General features: G+C 30.6%; 2 protein-coding genes across 2 annotated transcripts; one reads left to right on the top strand and one right to left on the bottom strand.

Annotated features, from left to right (window-relative positions):
- The first annotated feature begins 8,794 nt into the window (after positions 1 to 8,794).
- Positions 8,795 to 13,846, top strand: LOC111921802 (uncharacterized). The gene is made up of 9 exons (XM_023917384.3): positions 8,795 to 9,060; positions 10,287 to 10,351; positions 10,460 to 10,508; positions 10,620 to 10,714; positions 11,591 to 11,676; positions 11,766 to 11,825; positions 11,920 to 12,001; positions 12,980 to 13,093; positions 13,499 to 13,846. The coding sequence occupies exons 1-9, from the start codon at positions 8,874 to 8,876 to the stop codon at positions 13,652 to 13,654; spliced, it is 894 nt and encodes a 297-aa protein (XP_023773152.1). The 5' UTR covers positions 8,795 to 8,873; the 3' UTR covers positions 13,655 to 13,846.
- A 1,949-nt stretch (positions 13,847 to 15,795) lies between these two features.
- LOC111921803 (urease accessory protein G) lies at positions 15,796 to 19,725 on the bottom strand. Its single transcript, XM_023917385.3, has 7 exons — positions 19,515 to 19,725; positions 19,124 to 19,315; positions 18,967 to 19,027; positions 18,672 to 18,873; positions 17,600 to 17,721; positions 16,830 to 16,934; positions 15,796 to 16,135 (listed from the first exon to the last, which is right to left on the bottom strand). Exons 1-7 carry the CDS (start codon positions 19,607 to 19,609, stop codon positions 16,052 to 16,054), a joined length of 861 nt encoding a protein of 286 aa, XP_023773153.1. The 5' UTR covers positions 19,610 to 19,725; the 3' UTR covers positions 15,796 to 16,051.
- Between the last annotated feature and the right edge of the window lie 962 nt (positions 19,726 to 20,687).

The following is a 20,687-nucleotide window of genomic DNA, read 5'->3' as shown; positions in this document are numbered from 1 at the left end:
TTCCTCTTGCAAAACTCACAACAATTACCAATAAATTAACATACCGGGAACGGGTCGTTACAATGTGCAGACGGATTTGGAAAATTTGGTTTTTGTGGAATAAACTTTGCAGATGTTTTGGATTTATTATGCATAAATGTTTGATTGTCTGCAAACTTTCGATCGTTTTCAAATTTTCGAACATTCTCAAATTGACGATGAGTAGCAAAATATCGATTTGTTCTATTTGAAGAAAATATGTTTTGTTCGTTTGTTGGTTTTGGAAAAGATGAATTTGAAGTTGAAAACTTTTGTTGGCTTTTTGAATAAAAATTCATTTGTTGTACATTTGTTTGAAAAGTCTTTGAAGATGTTGATTTTGAAAACTTCGTGGAATGATTTTGAGAATCAGTCGAAATTGGTTGAGCGGGATTTTCCTTTTTATCCGAACGAGTTGAAAACTTTGTTTGTACTGATTTAGACAACCCATTTTCAGACATTTTCTTGGCTGATATTTTTGATTGCTTTTCATTTGACACTACTTTCCAAAAAAATTTCTTTCATGCCTGTCTTTTCGAAATTCCTTTTTCATTCAAAAATTTTTCAACAAGATCCTTAAATTCTTGTGAATTAAGTTTCACATTCTCATTTGTTTCATTAGATTCTTGTTTCAAAATCTCTTTTGTATTTTCTTGTTTTTCAACCCATTTTCGTTGTGGTTTTTGTCTTTGAAAAACATACGAATTCTTTGTTAGATTATTTTCGACAATGCTTTGGTTTGAAAAGAATCCTTCGTCTGATGTTTTCTTATTATCTTCTTCAATTATTTTATTGAACTCTGGTTTGATATTTTCAACATTCCTAGTAGTGACAAACACCTGATTCGGGAATACAACATCATCTGTGCACTTAAAATTTGGATACACTAGAGTGTTCATTTCCAAAAAATGAGCACCTTTTTCAGATAACACTTTGTCGAACTTTTCAATGTCTCCAAACACTTGGTCAACAACAATTCGTTTAATGGTTGTTTCGTTTGAAACATGCTTTTCTGTTTCAGAATTGTTCGATACATCCTCCTCCTCAATTTCACTAATTTTGCTAAAACTATCAGAATTATCATCGATATCAGCAAAATTAGATTGAGAGTCAAGTTTCGAATTCTCAGTTCTTTTCAAAATTTTGAGTTGTTCACTTTTGGTCAAAGTATCATTCACTATCTCAACAAGTTCATCATCATTATTCGTCTATCTTAACAATACCATAAGCAAATCGATTATCAGGCACTTTATCGAATTTTGCTATGGTTTTCTCACAATCATACGATAAACTATCAACTTTCTCACTTTCGAAAACAAGAAAAGGCAACAATTTCCTATGTTGTTCTTTGCTTATATTAGATGAATGATGCAACGAAGTCAATTTAGCATAAAGTCTTTTTGTTGAATTACAATAAATGTGTCACTGAGCAAGTAGCATTCGAACTTCATTATCTAGACATTCCCTATCATTATTCACATTATTCAATTGCAATTCCAGATACTCTACCCTGCTTCGTTTCGAATCTAGCAATTTTTGGGTCTCTAGCAACTGGATGTTTAGTTTCTTAGCTTCATTACTAGCAGACAGTCAATGCCCGAATCTCCCTTAAGTTTCTTCTCAATTTTGGCTTCAGTTGCCTTCACATCATTCTTCTCGAATTTCTTCTTCTCCTCACCCACAGACTTATTAATGAAACTTCCTTTCACATCACTCTGCTTCACCTTGGGATTGAAAGGTTTCTTAAAAACTTTTTAATTCGGTTGTTCGAGTAAAAAGCAATCGCTTCATCATCAGAATTCATTAGAAAGCCTTCTTCATCATAATCATCTTTATCAACTGTTTCTTTCTCAGACACCTTCAAAACAAGAGCTAAAGGACCTCCCAAACTAAGTTTTGACTCTTCAGCCATCTCATTCACTTCACTTTCATGAGTTTTTAACTGATTATACAAATCATTCAGAGATGAAGTATCGAAGCTTTGTTGTTTCTTCACCATCATGCTGACACTTCTCCATTCCTTACAAAGTCCCATCACAAAAGTGAGATTGAACTCCATTGATGATCTTGTGAAACCATAACGATTGCATCTATAGATCAGTTCATTAAGACGATCATAGTAAACTTCAATTGTTTCATTCTCTTTTTGTCTAAACTCTTTCAGCTCCACAAGACACTGCATAATAGAATTTATCTTCGTTTTCTCGCTTCCCTTATACTTCTCTTTAAGTGTGTTCCAAATTTCCTTTACAGATTTACAATCACGGACGTAATTGTAAACAATAGGTGGCAATGCACCTTGTAATTCTCTCAAACAACGCTTTTCGTTGTTCTTCAGCCTGGTGGATTGTTTAGTGACAGAGGATGTTGATCCAGATGATCCAATATTTTAAACATTTGACGGAGGTTAAACTGATCCTGAAATGCAGCTCCAAAGTTCCTTGTCCAATCCGTTCAAGTAATCCTCCATTCGATCAGCCCACTGATCATAGTACTCTGGAATCAACATAGGAATCTTCGTAGAAGATCCTAACATATGAGAAAATGAAGTCATCGTGTTCATGTTGAAATTTGTCATTAACGTACGAATGAGATTTTTTAGAAAAACTTGAAGGAATTCAAAATTGAATGAATGAATTGATCAGAAACTCAAAATCGATTACTCGATTACACAAATCAAACACATAATCAAATCAAAACTATAGATCATAGATGATTTTCTAAATCAAACAGTTCGGGAACTTTTGAGACAAACTCGCGACTCAAAAACTAGAGATTCAATTGAAAATCAGGTCTTAGCAGTATTGATTCCTGCTCTAATACCAATTGTAGAAGGGTTTAATCGAGTATGAGAATCAAATCAGAGTAAAAAATGAACACCAAAAGTAAATAAGGTATGGTTTAGCTCATATTACTTTCAGAGAACAAGAGTACAAAAATGATAGTAAACAACAGGAAAAACTCTTCTATCAACTCTATGTTCAGCTCCTATTTATAGGGGGCTGAAAGTACAAAAAAATAATAAGGCTAGACATTACGCTTTGTTAAAAAAAAGCCTTAGAAAATACATAGAAAACATACGAAATTTACAAATACACAGACTTCGACATATTGCAAGATATTTCGACTCTACACAAAGAGAAGCGGTACTCAAGAAAACACACCCAAGTGGGAGAGACAAAGTCGGGCTGAATCAAAGGATCAAAGGGTCTGAAAACAACTCCAAAAGGAAAGGCTCCATCAAGTCTTAGAGACTCAATGTCATCATCCTCATGGGAACATGTCTCCTCATAAGAGAGGATCCCTTGATCGACGAAATCATCGTCAGGAAGGGCCAAGATGCTTTTTCAGGAGACAACCATTTTTCGAACCATGGCAAAAAAAAAGTGAAAGCGTGGGAAAGAAAAGAGATAGTTACCTTCTAATCACCGATAATCGTGAAGTAGCGCAAGAAAAAGCAAAGAAAAACGAATAAGAGATGGAGAAACCAATCGCTCATATTTATACTGAACCATTGAAGATAATTTGACTGTTAACGGCTAGTAAACTATCCGTTGGATTTCAAATTACCTAGCCGTTAAGGGTTAAAACTGGAAATTACTATTCTCTCTTCTTTATTTATTTACTTTAAGTTATTCCTTTAATATTTACGAAACTAACTCTTATATTTTCAGGAATAACTTGGGGGAAATTGTTAGGGCCATGATCATCAAAATATTCAGGATCCTCAAATATCCAGGATCCTTAGCTATCCAGGATCCAGGCTACTACCGTTATTATTTTTACTAACTTTTATAATGGTCATATTTTGTCCATAACTAATGCATGTGCAGAAATAATCAAGGGAAGACTAATTCTCGATGAAGAATCTTCTCAACTATGCTGGAGAGCTGGAATACTTGGTCAAATAACGTTTAAGAAGCTGGTCATAGAGGATCCCGGAAATATCGAACATCTTGTTGGCTAATCTAGACTATAAATTGACACTTGTATTTCACACACAACACATTGTTCTTTAACCTAAGCTTACTCTACGAAATTGTTCACTTTTTCTTACTAAGAATTCACTGTAATCACCATTTTATATCAATAAAATCATCAAGGCTGGTGATCATTATCACCTCCCAAGGTTTTATGATGAAGATCCTAGCAACGATCAAGGGCTTTCCTTGTAAACTATTGTGTCACTTTCTTTTATCATTTGCTATTAAATATTCTGAACATCACAGCCTCTCATTCAATTTGGTTGATTAGCACTTGTGTAATTTTTGACCAAAACACATACCATATGAGCTATTCTAAATAACGGAACCTTAGGGGTTGTGACTTCCATGTTACGCGTATGAGTCTTGTGTTTCCGATAGTACGAGCCCATACTACCTTCCACACCTACACATAATTGTCTCAGAAGATCATCACAACAACCTTAACAACACACACTAAAATATGCATAAAGAAATGCTAGACATTCCTCAACTGTCCGGTTGCTTACACATAACCCATCCATGGAACTTCTAACACTTGCTAAAAAGCACATCATGAGTACTACATACTTCCTAGGCTATCCTAGGATCTACACCTCACCCTGCCATCTACTGCCAAATGACCCCATTGGTGCCAGTTAACTACTGTATGAATATAACCACATGCAACATAACTAAAATAATCTTAGGGCCCATTTGATTTGGTGTTGACCGGGTCCGGTTAGATGTTTTTGTCTGACTTGGTCCGGTCAAAATGTTTGATTTGCGTTGTTCAGGCTGCTGACCCGGTCTCAGTCAGCAAAATTGATCCGACTCAGTAAGGTAAAAAACTAACGCTGACCAAGACTTAACTTCATTTGGCCGCATTTTCCCTTCTCGTTTTGCTCTTCCTGCTCCCTCCTTCACGCTTCTTCTTCATTGTCTCTAAATTTATGAACAGACGCCATCAGCCTCCTCCTCCAACGTCGCCATCCTCCTGCCTTGTTCTCGTCATCACCAACGACACAATCATATGTTACAACTCACGATTGATTTACTTCGTAAGGTATTTATCTTTTCCTTCATAAATACTCCTCATCTCTTCTTCTTCTTCTCTTCTTCTTCTTCTTCAATTCTATCAATTTCAAATGGAATCATGCATCAGTGTCGTATTGTTGTTTTTACTCCAAACCTAAAAACCCAAAACCCGAGTCAGATCCATAAATTGAGTAAGGACAAACCTATCTGAGTTGGGATAAAAACGTGATTGCGATTTCCAAAAATTGAGTCGGATCCATGGGTCGTTGTTGCAGGTGATTAACAAGCATGATTGTTTGTGGTCTCGTTAGATTTGGTTTTGAGTTTAGATGAACTGGAATCGATTCAAAAGGATTTGTTTAAGAGACATAGTGATTATCATATCGTGGATGAAGAAATTGGGATGAAATTGGACTTCATTTGGGCACCTTATGCTACTAATCTCACTCATGTCATTAAAGAATTCAAAAGAAACAATACTTACCCATATGTGTTAGTGATGGGTTTAAGTTTATGGCATATGTTACACTTCACATACTATTCCGATTACATGGTTTCATTACGGTTTCTAAGGGAATCCTTGATTCCATTCCTTCCAGTGGGATTTGATTCTACTTGGGGATTCCATTTGTTTTGGCTAGGCATGCCAACTTCAATAAACATAATGTTGAATACATAAGAGAAAAAGGGAAAAGATGACAAGTGAGATGTGCAATTTGAATGATTAAGAACTTTATAAAATCAAGATCTTAGGTAAAGATGGTGGTGTGATTATATGTATGTGTGTGTTGAATATAAATTTTGTTTTTGTATGTTGGGTGGAATATGTATCTACCTTTGGTTTCTTGTTGCAGAAAATGGTTTGTGAATTGATTAATGCATACATTTTGTTATTTGTTAGGATAATCAAACTTTATTAGTTGTATAATACATTGGTTAAGTTTGATGTTGAGAATCATGATTGTTTTGCCCTTACAGTGAAGTGATTCTTGTTATGTTTTTGGAAGTGGTAATGTATTTCTTTCATTGAAATTATTTGTGTATATATATATATATATATATATATATATATATATATATATATATATATATATATATATTCACTATGTAATGTTATAAATTAAATTGTAAATTATAAATGAATTATTATAAAAAAATGTTGTTTGAGGGTAATATAGTCATTTTTCACAGTCAGTCAGTTGAAAAATCAAACAACAAGTTTCAGTCAGAAGTTAACCCAGTCAGAACTTCTAACCCGGTTAGCTTCTAACCCAGTCAGCTCTAACCTAGTTAGCAACTATCAAACGACCCCTTAGATTAAAAGATTTTACCATACAACGGTTGGACTTAGACAAGAGCTGCCAAATGACCCCATTGTGCACATCTTTCTATTTTCATATGATTGGTTTATTTGAGCCACTCTTATATTGTGTTACTTTTGAAACATTGAGTATTTTTATAAACAATGATGGTTCATGATTGGTTTTAAATTTTTTTAAATTCCTTTGATTTTTGGAGTCTTATACCCATCTAAAATACATAACTCTCTCGTCTGGTTTCCGTTTTTTTACTGTCTTTATATTGTTGAATTTCTGTTAATGAGATCTTCAATTCTCATTTATATTGTTTCGGCGAAAAATGGACCGACCTGAATTCGATTTTGAGCTATATATTACTACTCTGAATTTTAGAAAAATCATAACTTCCTCTCAGGAAAGCATATTTGGACGTTTTCTATATGGACGCTTACGGTTAAAAGACTACTACGACTTTCGTTTAGGTCACTAAGGCTAACAGGTAATTTATCAAAAAAATCACTTTTTACGGTACACAAAGTCGAACCGGTTTAATCACGAAACTTCGAAGAAGCAGAACTTTTTCATACTAAGTTGGATTTCAGTGTTCTTTATATGTACAGAATCTTTGTTACATATACTATAACTTTTGTTAAAATTATTTGTCCTAAATAATCTTCTTTCATAAAGTCATTTTTAACGCTTATTGTTTCTAAATTGACTAGCCCGAATTTGCGGGCGTTACACATAAATCACATATAAATATCACATGAGAAACTTAATATAAAGAATGAATAAAAAAAATCTTCATTTGTGTTGGTCGAAGGAAAAAATCATATTACAATTACCATTGATGCAACATAAACCATTTCTTCAACTCTTCATATTTGGATCGTAAATGTTTGAATTACATGAAAACTTTTTATGAGAAATACTACTGGTATTTGAATCATAAACGCTTGAACTTCATGAAAGCTTTTTTAATCACAATATCTTCAACCACATTATGACATTTTGTAAAAAAAAATGTACTAATATAGCTATATATATATAATAAGAGAATGCAAAAAAATATTGAAAATTTATAAATATTATAAATGTTAATTAAGGAATATAACTTATAGTCGATATATATATTTGACTGAACATATAGAACATAAACGCTTGAACTTCATGAAAGTTTTTTTAATCACAATATCTTCAACCACATGATGACTTTTTGTAAGAAAAATGTACTAATATAGCTACATATATAATAAGAGAATGCAAAAAAATATTGAAAATTTATAAATATTATAAATGTTAATTAAGGAATATAACTTATAGTTGATAGATATATTTGATTGAACATATTGTTGGTTTTGGTTAATGATTATCGATGTTATAAAAAACATATAAATTTAATTACAGTTTAAATTGTAGGTAAAAAACATTGATAGGATTGTCATTAGAAGATTAATGAAGATTGTTTTTAATTTTAAAGCAATCAAACATGACAAAATTATATGTAACTATTTATTGTATCTAAATTACTATTGAAATATTATTTGGATAAAAATATATGATAAATCCTTATTTACAACCAATTTTAATGTTACAACAAACAAATTCAATATCTATGGCCTACGAACCAAATCTTTATTAGTTATTTTTAATAATATATTAATATTTTAATTAAGTAGTTGGTTTTCATGCATTGTATAATATTCTCGTGTGTATATATATATATATATATATATATATATATATACTGAATATGTGAAACTAATATAATTATAAAAATACTAGTTGTGAAACTCATGTATTACATGAGTTAATTTAAAAAAAAATTAATTATAAATATCAAAATATTTAAAAACTTTGAATTTATAAAAAAATTAAAAATAAAATAATAAATTATTATAATTGAAATGTTTTTTATCTTTTAAATTTAAATAAATAAACAAAAGATATTAATGAACTTTAACTTGGAAATTTTAAAATTAAAAGATAAGTTTATTAATGAAATTTATATCCATTTATTAGTATATTTATTGCAATTATTACTTTATAATATTATATGAAATTTAATAAAAACAGAAAAATTAATAAAATGACATGTGGAAAAAAATTAATACAAAATAACCACAAAATAACATTCGACAAATTGAATGAAAATGTGACATGTAGAAAAAAAAAACTTTCATTTATTATAGTAGATAAGTATGCAGTCATTTAATATATATTTAATTATGCTTATCTCTTTTTCTTTTTTTTTTAAATGATAAACACACATTCCATAATTCTACACTAATATCTTTATTTTTCTGAAGATTGAGTCTCAAACTATTCGGTTGATAGAAACATTTTCAATACATCGGTATATTTGGGCCACAAAATTAAATCGGAAAACCAGAGCCCGATCCAACATATTCGGGTCGGGTCGGGTGGAGGGAAGAGATGGGTTTTGTCATTACTCCAACCGATTTGCTCCATTCCCAATTCACTTCAAAACATACAGAAGCCGGCTGCGGACTTCCCACTCCCATCCGATCGCAGTTGATTGAATCTGAAGATCAAGATGGTGAGTAAAACCGAGGAATCACAGTTACAGCAGCTCGAGAATCAAGTCGAAAATGGGGGTGGTGGTGTTTGGGAGTATCTCTCTCTTGTTCGCAAGCTCAAGCTTCGGCGTTCCGATAAGGTCTTAAAGCATGGTTTAACCCTCTTAAACGACCCCAAGAAGCGTTCAGCTCTCGGCGCCGATGGTACGTGCCTTTTCCTTTGGTCATTCATCGATCAATTTCGGTTGTTTTGATGTTGATTCGATTCAATCCTTTATCCTGTTTGTGGGTTTCAGCGAATTTGTCGATTCATTTTGTTGCTAGGATGTGGGTTTTATAGATCATGGATTTCTTTCTTTCGCATTAAGCAATTTGTTTCTGTTTGGCCCTTAATTTTGATTATCCACTTGTAATTGTTGAACCAGTTACTATTATTGAATCTATCTCCCCCATGGCTCCCTAGAGAGCTACACTTTCGCTTTGCGATCAGATTGGCTACTTTTCAACTTTAAGCTTGCTATGGTTCTAAATACTATTCATAAAAATTGTTAAATACTTCAAATTTCACAGCAAGTATTATAAACCCAAATAATGTTTGTTTAAAGTAGCATGATTTTTCCAAAAACTTTCGTATGAATATCTAAAATACTACATAAGTAGTGCTTCCCTATGGACATGAAATATAATTGTTTGATCCAACTTGTTTTCATAAGCCTATATAGGCAATTTGGATTCAATTGTCACCCAATTTCTCTTCTCTTTCAAGTGATTTTTTTTTTGCCTAAGAAACACCTTTGTTACATAGTTTTTGAGAAAAGATGAAATGTTCTTGTGTAAACAAACATTTAATAGGATGATTATCGTTTTACATGATTTTGAATCTTTTTAAGATTTCAAAACAACCTTCCACTTCTGTAAAATCTGTAAATCATGTTAACAAACTACACCAATCAAATCAGTGAATTGTATTAGTGTCAAACAAACTTAGTAACATTACCATTCTCACCCTGAAGTTACCATTCTCACCCTGAAGTAATAGCTTGCTTGTAAAAGATTTACAACTTTCTTAAGGACTTTTTTGGAAACACAAGAACTTTTTCATTCTTGTTCTCATTGTCCTTGAGGTCCCGTTTGTTTCATAGAACATGATATAACACAACAGGCTGCACCACATTGTTAATGAGACAAAAGATGTCAATTTTGTCAAAAGACTCAAATGCCCTCCTCGTTATCATCATAGAATATATATCCTACAAAACTTGTCGCGTCCTTTCCCGTATAACAATCACAGCCTGAAAGTAGTAATGTGTAGGCAACAAAGTGTACTTCACAAAAAACTCTTTTTATAATGAGCAAAACCAGTTTTGGAAGGGTAGTATTGTAATTAACCAATCTATGGTCAAATGATTTTACCTTTTTACATTTTGTAGAATGGACTCTGTATGAGCAGGTAGCTATTGCTGCACTTGATTGCCAATGCCTTGATGTTGCAAAGGTAACATTCTCCTCTTCCTGCATTTACTTGTGTGTGTGTGTGTGAAAAGGGCATATTTTCTTATAAAATATTTTGGCTTTTTTATAATCAAGATTTGAACTTTTTCAGGATTGCATAAAAGTTTTGCAGAAGAAGTTTCAAGATAGCAAACGAGTTGGTGAGTATTGTTTGTCTGGATAAATCATAAATGATGTTTAAACAATAAACAAGGGCAAATTTGTAAAAAGTTTGGACTTTATGGCATATGAAAACAAGTGATATATTTCAGGTAGATTAGAAGCAATGTTGCTTGAAGCAAAGGGTTCATGGGCTGAAGCTGAAAAAGCTTATTCAAGTTTGCTAGAGGATAATCCACTTGATCAAGTGAGAAATTTAAATTTCATACTTATTTAGTGTTTTGTATGATGGAATCAGAGAAGGAATGGAATGGTTAATTCCATTGGAATCCAAAAAAAAAAAAAAAAAAAAAAAAAAAAAAAAAAAAAAAAAAAAAAACATGTTTGTTTTGCTCTATGGAATGGAATGAGCTATTTTTAAAGGAATGTGATTCCTTTCATTTTGTGGATTTTCATTCCTTATTCATTCCATCATGTAATGGAATAAAAACTTGCAATATAACCCAATTTTATTTCTGTAATTTGTTGACATAAATCTTTTCAAAAGAAAATTCCTGCTTTTAGTTAAATTGCAGTTTTAATATTTTCTAAAGGGTCAATATCATAAAAGACCTTATATATTGTGTTTTTTTTCCAAATCAAACCTTAACTTTATTTTTTTTATATGAAAAAGACCTTGCATTTTTTCATTTTTTTCAATTTGGCCCTTTTAGCACCTTGTCAAATGTGAGGGTTTTTTCGGGAAAAAAATAAAAAGTTGAGGGGTTTTTTCGGAAAAATTGAAAAAACGCAAGGTCTTTTCTGGAATAAGATAAAGTTAAGGTTTAATTCAGAAAAAAAAAACACAGTATATGAAGTCTTTTATGATATTAACCTTTTTCTAAATAAATAAAAATATATATTATCTTTATTGTAACTTATTTGGGTGTTAGTGAGCTTTCGTTGTGTCTAAACTTTTTTATTTTTATAATCAAAATAAGAGTTAAAATTATCCATTTTCTTTAATGTCTCATTCCATTGGCATTGTCTATTCCATTCCATTCCATCCAACCAATAAAACTTCAATCTTTAAATTTACCAAAATAACCTTTCTAAGTTCTAACAAAATCTTAAACATTTTCAGGTTATTAGTATGAGAAGGGTAGCCATGGCAAAGGCACGTGGAGATATTTTAGCAGCCATTGATTGGCTCAATAAATATCTTGAAATGTAGGAATAAAATCACAAACATTATTTATTTATTTTTTTTCTTATTTAAATTTAAAATTCAATGAGATCTCTTGATTTTTTTTTTTCAGATTCATGGCAGATCATGATGCCTGGAGAGAACTTGCTGAAATATATGTTTCATTGCAAATGTGAGAGTGCTTCTTTTATTTTCATGTGGATTTAAAAAAAAAAAAGACAAATTTGCCCCTGGGGCTTTATACAGTTTGTGTGGTTTTATAATAGGTATAAACAAGCAGCTTTCTGCTATGAGGAGCTGATCTTATCTCAACCAATGATTCCTCTACATCACCTGGCTTATGCTGATGTAAGTATTTATTATGAACATAAAGTCTTGTATAAATGACCATTTTAACCTCACATTTAAAAAAAGGTTAATCTCATAAAAGACCTTATATTTTGTGTTTTTTCCGGATTAAACCTCAACTTTGTCTTTTTGCCTGAAAAAGACCTTGTATTTTTTCCGAAAAAACCCTCACATTTGTCTTTTTTCCAAAAGGGTTAATCTCAAAAAAGACCTTATATTTTTTGTTTTTTTTTCCGAATTAAACCTAAAATTTATTTTTTGCTTGAGAAAGACCTTGTATTTTTTTCATTTTTTCCGAAAAAAAACCTTAACCTTCTAAATGTTTCCAAATAAACCCTCCACTTTTTTAGTTTTTCTCGAAAAAACCCTCACATTTAGAAGCATTTAGAAGGTTGAGGGTTTAATTGGAAGCATTTAAAAGGTTGAGGGTTTTTTTGGAAAAAAAATACAACGTTGAGGGCTTTTTTGAAAAAAAGTAAACTTGAGGTTTAATCCGGAAAATAACACAAAATATAAGGTCTTTTATGAGATTAACCCTTAAGTTAAAAAGAAACTCCACATAACTCTAACTCTAGATCTTCTTTCATTTCCTTCTATTATAAATTTACAACATTATAGCAAATATCATTCAAATACAAAGCAATTTTCACTGCTATATAATGAGGTAGAGTTTTCAAAGTATATATATATATATATATATATATATATATATATATATATATATATATATATATATATATATATATTAATATCCTAATAAGAAAAAAGAAATGAAAAAACAGAACAATGTGGTGTACACTTGTTTGTCTTAATAAGAAAAATGAAATGAAAGTATAATTTTGTTGAAAGAAATGAAAGTGGGATATTATAAGTTATAATTTATAATAAACAAATAAATGAAAGTATGTTGCTATTTCTTGCTTTTAGGTTTTTTTGTAAATATGGTTAATGTTATTTTGGGATTTTTGTTGAAAACAGGTTCTTTACACAATTGGTGGAATTGAAAACCTTCAAACAGCTAAGAAATATTATGCTTCCACCATTGAATTGACAGGTGGAAAAAATGTCAGAGCACTTTTTGGTGTTTGCTTGGTGAGTTCTCTTTTTTTCATTTTTAATAAATTACTATAAAATATCTACATTACTATGTGGTAAGAAAAATCAAAAGTATTATTTAAATTTTAAATCTAAGGAAGCTCAAAAGTTGTAGCAATGGAATCTGATTGAATTGGAATTCGAGATTCCATTCCATTCCATGGCATAGAATTCAATTCCATCAACATCCATGTTAGATGGATTTCACTATTCCTAGGGAATGTTGGGAGGAAATTCGAGTTTAAGTAAAAAGACCAAAATACCCTTATTATACGTAGTACTATGTTCGAGAAAAAATCAAAATTATTATTTGAATTTAGGGAAAGATGGAAGGAATTCAATTTCATTTGTTTTTTTTTTCTTTGTTTTGGTAAATGACCAAAATACCCTTTTTGTATCTAGTGCACTTCTGCAATTGGACAACTAACAAAAGGGAGGAACAATGAGGACAAAGAGATCTCAGGATTGGCTGCTAAAGCTTTGGAGAAAGATTACAAGCAAAATTCGCCTGAGAAACTCGATCTTCTTGCCTCTACCCTAAAAACCTTGAAACTTTGATCATGAAGTTTTTTAATATCGGCTTTTTTTTTTTTTTTTTTTTGTTGCATTAGTATGAATTTTTAATGTTTGGAAAAGAAAAATACATTTTAAGGGTGTGTTTTAGTTAATTGTTATTCATATATTGTTTTCTTTGTATGTGTTGTGGATTGATGGTAATAATAGACAGAGCAGTTTTGACTTTTTCTTTGATGTTGTTGGTGTGATTTGTGAATGTAAAATTACATCTTACATCCATCTAGTTTCGGAAATTACAAATGGACCCCTGATAGTATAAATTTTGATTCCGATAGGTAAAAATTGCAGGTGTGTATGCTAATGGATGAGTTTGAATTATGTGTTTTAAAAAGGTGTTTGAATATCCTTCTTCTATACTTTAAAAATAAAATACCAAAAAATAAATTTCATAACAAATGTTGGTTCTCACTCATTCACCACTTGCTATCTACATACTGTTTTGGATCATGGTTGTTTTCTTTTCTTTAATTTATCTTTAATATTAGTTTTTATTAAAAATATTATAGACGTTTAAAACATATCACGTTTGCATATTTTTATTATAATCCTCTTAATCTTAAATTTGGAATTAATTGTGAAACGTAACGATATTATTTTTAAAGACTAAAAAAAATATAGATTAATAAGTTATAAATTATATTAGATGACAATTATGTTATTTTTAAAAACAAGTAGAAATTACAAATAAATAGAGGGTATTGTGGTTCTTTTGTATACTTTACGTTTTAATTTTTTGTCAATTTTGAAAAGTAAACGGACAAAGGAAAGTGAACTTCATTCAATTTAACCAAATTTTAATTTTTCCAAATTCCAATTCATTCAACAAATTACATACATTCTACCAACCAAACACTCCCAAAGTTCTTTGACCATCCTAAGGGCATCTACAATGCTTGTGGAATTAAGTTAGATGATTATGGATTTAATGTATTGTGGGTGGCAACATGGATTTAATAGGGTGAACGGAACCCAAATTTTATTAAAAAAAAATAATCATCACTTATTTATATCACCTGATTTTTCATTATTTCTGAAATACAAACCTTTTAAACATATAAAATATTTTTATTTTCCTTTTAAAAAAATTAATTGAATGTAATTAGTGTCATATTATTCATATGTTTAACTATTTTAGCATAATTAGTTATTAACTGACAGACGTTTTTTAATTTTGCTTTGAAAAGTTTAAATATTAAATAAAAAACATATTCAAATTTTGATTAAACTAGGTAATTTTATAAAAATTTAAATATAAAAATTTTATATTGAACCAGTATAAAATTTACCGTACGTAAAGCTAAAAATATGTTTCAATTTTGGTTTCATAAGCAATAAAACTTATATTAGTTTGATATAATTTTTGACATTTAATTTTTAAAAAACAATTTAGTTTTATCAAATTTTGAATATATATTTATATTTTATATGTTTATAATCTTAAGGGTTTTTTTGCAAAATATTTGTAAACTTAAGGGTTTTTTCGCAAAAAATAATTCCTGGTAACCCGGAAACCTGCTATTACAGGTAAAAAGGACAAAACTGACAAAAAAATGACAAGTTTGCTGTGTAAACGAACCAAAAATCTGCCGAAGGGTAAAACCGACATTTTTTGCCAAACTTAAGGTTTTTTATGACATTATCCCTTTTTCATGTATAACCTTATCCGTGCATATATTTTATTTATGTAATTTGTAATCTAATATTGTGTATATTTTTATGTGATATTCAAACATAGTATATAGATATTTATAAAATGGTACGCATGTAAAAAAAATAATAAATGATTAAAATAGTGTTATCAATTTGTCAATCGATTAACTTTTGAAAAGTTGAGTAGATTATACAATCGTACCACTAGAGTTGATGTGTCAATCCAAAGAAAATATACAAAAACACCATTTAATAGCAAAATTTCACCAAGTAGATAATTCAATTGACTCATTCCATTTATAATTCAATTCACTCATTTTCCAAATTTTCCAAAATCCAATTACTTTGACAAGACATATATACATCGCATAAGTGTATTTGTACATAAAGTATTTATGCAATCAATGGTTTGTAAAAGATTGTCACAACGGAAAACAATCACAAACACAATCTTATAAAAACCAAATATGATAAGCTAGAAATCGATGGCTACTTTTTATTCTATTTACCATGCACACTAACATGTTTTATCCCTCTCCATATACATATATTATGAAGTAAGGGAAATCTTCTACAAATGACTAATAACTTTGTCTTTCATGTAAAATCCACATGAGTCAAAAAAAAAAAAAAAAAAAAAAAAAAAAAAAAAAAGCGCAAAAGTCTACGAAACATTAAAGAAAATAAAAGCACACATGAACCCTACCCTCAAAGAAACTAGAATACTAATTAGCGACGCTTTGTCCCTGTTGTCGCTTCCCAAGCTTGCAAAATGTTGTGCACTATTTCTTCCACACCAACCCCATGTTTCACCTACAAATACATAAAATGTAATTTACTTCTATAAATTGGTAAAATAGTGAAACATAAACATTGGAGTAAATTACACAAATGGTTCCTATGGTTTGGGGTAATTTGCACGTTTGAACCATAACTTATTTTTTTAACTCGGAAGGTCCCTACTGTTTGTTTTTGTTACGCGCTTGGTCCCTGTCTTACCAAAAAAGACTATTTTGCCCTTGATTTTTAAAATTATTTAATAAACACACCCCAATCCCACTTCCAACTCACCTTACCTTACCTTACTTACCCCATTTTATTTAAATAAATTAAAAAATCAAGGGCAAAATAGTCTTTTTAGGTAAGACAAGGACCAAGCGCACAACAAAAACAAACAGTAAAGACCTTCCGAGTTAAAAAAATAAGTTAGGGACCAAACGTATAAATTACCCCAAACCATAGGGCCATTTGTGTAATTTACTTTAAACATTGTTACATAAATTGGTAAAATAAAATGATACATTGTTAGATAAACATTTAATCAGTGCTATTTTATTATGGGTTTCAATTACAATTTTGCAAATTTTGTTCCTAGAAATAAAATAAAAATAAAATACTTTGTTGTATAAATGTAATACTGAAATTCCTTTAGTAGAAGAGAAATTTTAAATCTGAACAAAATTCCTAAAAAAGGAATAAAAAGTATTTTATTAAAAAAAAAAAATACCTGAGCAAATACAAATGGCCCACCATCTCTCATTCGAAGTGCATCACGCTCCATGACTCCCAAATCAGCCCCAACTGCTTGTGCAAGATCCGTCTTATTTATAACCTAAAACCACAAACACAAGGGACCGTTTCTGTAAATTCACTATTAGTCAGGGACCATTTCTCAAACTTTACGATACATAGGGACCATTTCTGTAGTTTTCCAATTAAGCTGGGTCCATTTTGCAAATATTTAATAATATAGGAAGCAGGGACCATTTCTGAAAATATTTGATAATATAGGGACGAAAATTGTTATATTACCTTAAATGCCCAAAATCGTATATAATGTATAATTTTCAAAGTATAATGCCCTAAAATGAAAAAAAAAAAGTACAATGCTATATTTTGGTAGATTTCTCAAAATACAATGCCTTGATGATTAAAAAAAATAAAGACAAAACTGCAAAAATGATCCCTATGTTATGCCGAAAACTGCCACTTTGGTCCAAAAAAGGTGGAAACAGAAAATAAAATATCAAGGGCAAATCCGTCAATTTTAAATATTTTCAAAGAGAAATGGACGAAACTCGCAACAAAATCAAAGTTTTGGACCACTGGTGCTAGTCCAAACCTTTTTGGACCAAAGTGGCAATTTTCGGTTAAACACAGGGACCATTTTTGAAGTTTTGTCAAAAATAAAAGTGAAAGTGCAATGCTGTAATAGAAATTAGAAAGAAAAATGAAAGTATGATGCTATAATAAACAAATAAAGGAAAAATTACACACAAGAAGATCAGCTTGTGTAATGCCTGGGCCTCCTTTCCTAGGAATTTTATCGCCTCCAGAAACATCAATTATATAAATTATATAATCCGCCAGTTCCCTACTGAAATTAGCAGCTAAATTATCTGCATCCACAAAAATTATATAAATATTAAATAAGATGACCATTATTCACTTGCAATTACAGGTATAATTATTAATTAACGCAACAAATAGCAACGTGCTTTGATTTATTTAGGTATTATAGCTTTCTACTTTCATTTCTTTCTAGGGTTTTATGCAGAAAAGTAGTATTATTTTGGGAAATTTTTTGATAAAAGTCCTAATTTTTTTTTTTTAACAGAAAAAAGTCGCGATTATTTAACATTTTTCCCAAATTAACGAAAAAGTCATTTTTTTTAACAGGAAACGACAGATTATGTGATTTTCCCCAAATAATGAGATTTTTTTGTTAAAAAATAAACATTTAGGACTTTATCAAAAATTTCCCCAAAATAATGGGACTTTCTACATAAAACCCTTCTTTCTGTTACAAAATTATAATTCTAGTTTTTTTTTCTTATTAAGGAATTGTGACGCTTTCAAATTTTTTTATTGACAAAATTACATAAATGGTCCTTGTGGTTAATAAAAACGACCAACTTTAGTCCTTATGACGAATTTTTTTCATAGATGATCCCTTTAGTTTCAAATTCTTGCAAAGACGGTCCTTTTGGCTAATAGTGTTTACTTTTCCAGTTAAATTAAGTCACTTGTGAAATGACACATTTGCCCTTCCTTAACTTAAAAAGTCTAACACTATTAGCCAAAAGGACCATTTTTGCAAGAATTTGAAACCAAAGGGATCATCTATGCAAAAAATTCGTCATAAGGACTAGAGTTGGTCAATTTTATCAACCACAAAGACCATTTATATAATTTGTCTTTTTCTTATTAGGACATTATAATTTAGTACATTTTTCAAAGTATAATGTTTTAAGTAACACGAAGAAATGAAAATAGGATGTTGAAAAAAAATTAGTGAAAATATGTTGCTATTTCTTGCATTTAACCAAATACCAATAACACAAATTACCTCCACCAGATTCACAAAGAAGTATATCTGCTTTGTATAAATTAGAAAGCTCCTCAAGAGGTCCAAGATTAATGCTGATGTCTTCTCTAATGGCAGCATGTGGACAACCACCTGTCTCCACAGCTCTTATCCTTTCCTCAGGGAGTGCTCCATTTTTCACCAAAAATTCACCATCTTCTTTTGTGAATATATCATTTGTGACCTGAAATTTTCTCCAAAAGGGTAAAACAGTCATTTACTTTCATAATTTGGGAAAAGTTAAACACACATATGGTTATGGTTGTGCTACACATACCGCAGCAAGACTGTATTTGTCACGCAAAAATCTACATAATGCCAACATCAAAGCTGTTTTCCTACATTATCAAGTGAAAAGATACATTTAGTAAAACTTCGATAAAAAATGAGATGAAATCAGATATGATTTGGAAGAAGATTCGAGAATTACTTACCCAGTTCCAACAGGGCCACCGATGCCAATGGTGAAAGCTCTTTCTTTGAAATCCCTTGTAACAAGTGGAGGTGCTCTTCTGTTAAAGAATCCAGGTGAGTAAATTGGTTCGTGTGAATGTGGTGCGAGACCATCGTGGCTATGGTACACCTTCCCGTCTTTCCCCACAAATGATGAGTCTCCATTTGATTTCCTGATTCATAGAAAACAAGCGAAAGAGATGTTATCGTTTATCGATCTGCCGCGTTTCTCTAATTAACACAAGCATAAGATGTATGTATGCAGATGATAATCGAAATGAGCTGAGAATCGAAGTTAAGAATGTGAATGAAATCATTATCGGATTAAAAGCTACAAATTGGGTACTTTCAAATCACAGAGAATTTGCTTACCCGTTCGCATGATGATGATCGTGATCGTGATGGTGATGATGATCGTGATCGTGATCATGTGCGTGATGGTGGTCGTCGTGATTGTGCGATGCCATTTGTTTGAGGTTTTGCAGTGTTGAGTGTGAGGGTTTGGCGTGAGGTGTGAAGACTGCTGAAGAAGTGAAGAGTGAAGAGTGAAGAGTGAAGTGTGAGGTGTGGGATGAGGATTAGGGATGATTGACTTTGTCTGAGGTTTGTTATCTATTATTAACTTTATGCAAAAATCGTCCCTATACTACTTAATGTTGTCATAGATGGTCTTTTATAAACACTAAAATTTAAACAAGTCCTTTTATCTTTTATAAAAGGGATCAAATACATTAAAGTTTTGTGTAATCTTCATTGATAATGTAATGGGAAATTGAGTAATATAACCGTTATAAATAACCATTTTAACAAAAATAACAACATTTTTTTTTGGTAAAATGACCACTTGTTTCGAAACATAGCATTCCGGAGTTGTGGTCTTCGTTTCAGAGTTCCTACTCCAGATTATAACCTCAGTCTTTTTTTATTTTCGTCTCCTCTATATATATATATATATATATATATATATATATATATATATATATACTAGATTATGACCCGCGTTAAACGCAGGGAACACATAAATAAAATGCAAATTTATATAGATATTACAAAATAATTATAAAAAAGTAGGGTTATTGATATTATTGACATGTGTAGAAATTACACTAAAATAGGTATATATATATATATATATATATATATATATATATATATATATATATATATATAATTATAAAGGACCTCTTTATATACAACATTTTTTGTTTTATTAGTTCAATGACCTTGTTTGTCACCTATAAATATCTTCAAACATTTTTTTACTTGTGACACGGAAAACAACTATATATAGTCAACCATGCGTGAAAATGGGTCTACACAAGTATAATCCAACATTTAACAATGTACTTTAAAAATACATTGTTATTTTGTGGCTATATTGCGAAATATAACTGTTTATTTCCAAAAATAGCAACTTATTTATGTTCTTTCAAAATGAACCACATAAAACCCCCCACAATATTTAATATAAAGAAACTATAACCAATACATCTGCAACGAAGCTAATCATCTCCCTCAACTTCATCTCTAATATCAGATCTTTTT

This window comes from Lactuca sativa, chromosome 1 (genome assembly GCF_002870075.4).
Source record: "Lactuca sativa cultivar Salinas chromosome 1, Lsat_Salinas_v11, whole genome shotgun sequence".
Taxonomy (NCBI): domain Eukaryota; kingdom Viridiplantae; phylum Streptophyta; class Magnoliopsida; order Asterales; family Asteraceae; genus Lactuca; species Lactuca sativa.
The sequence above is the reverse complement of the archived record's forward strand: the minus strand, read 5'-3'. Positions and strand labels throughout refer to the sequence as shown.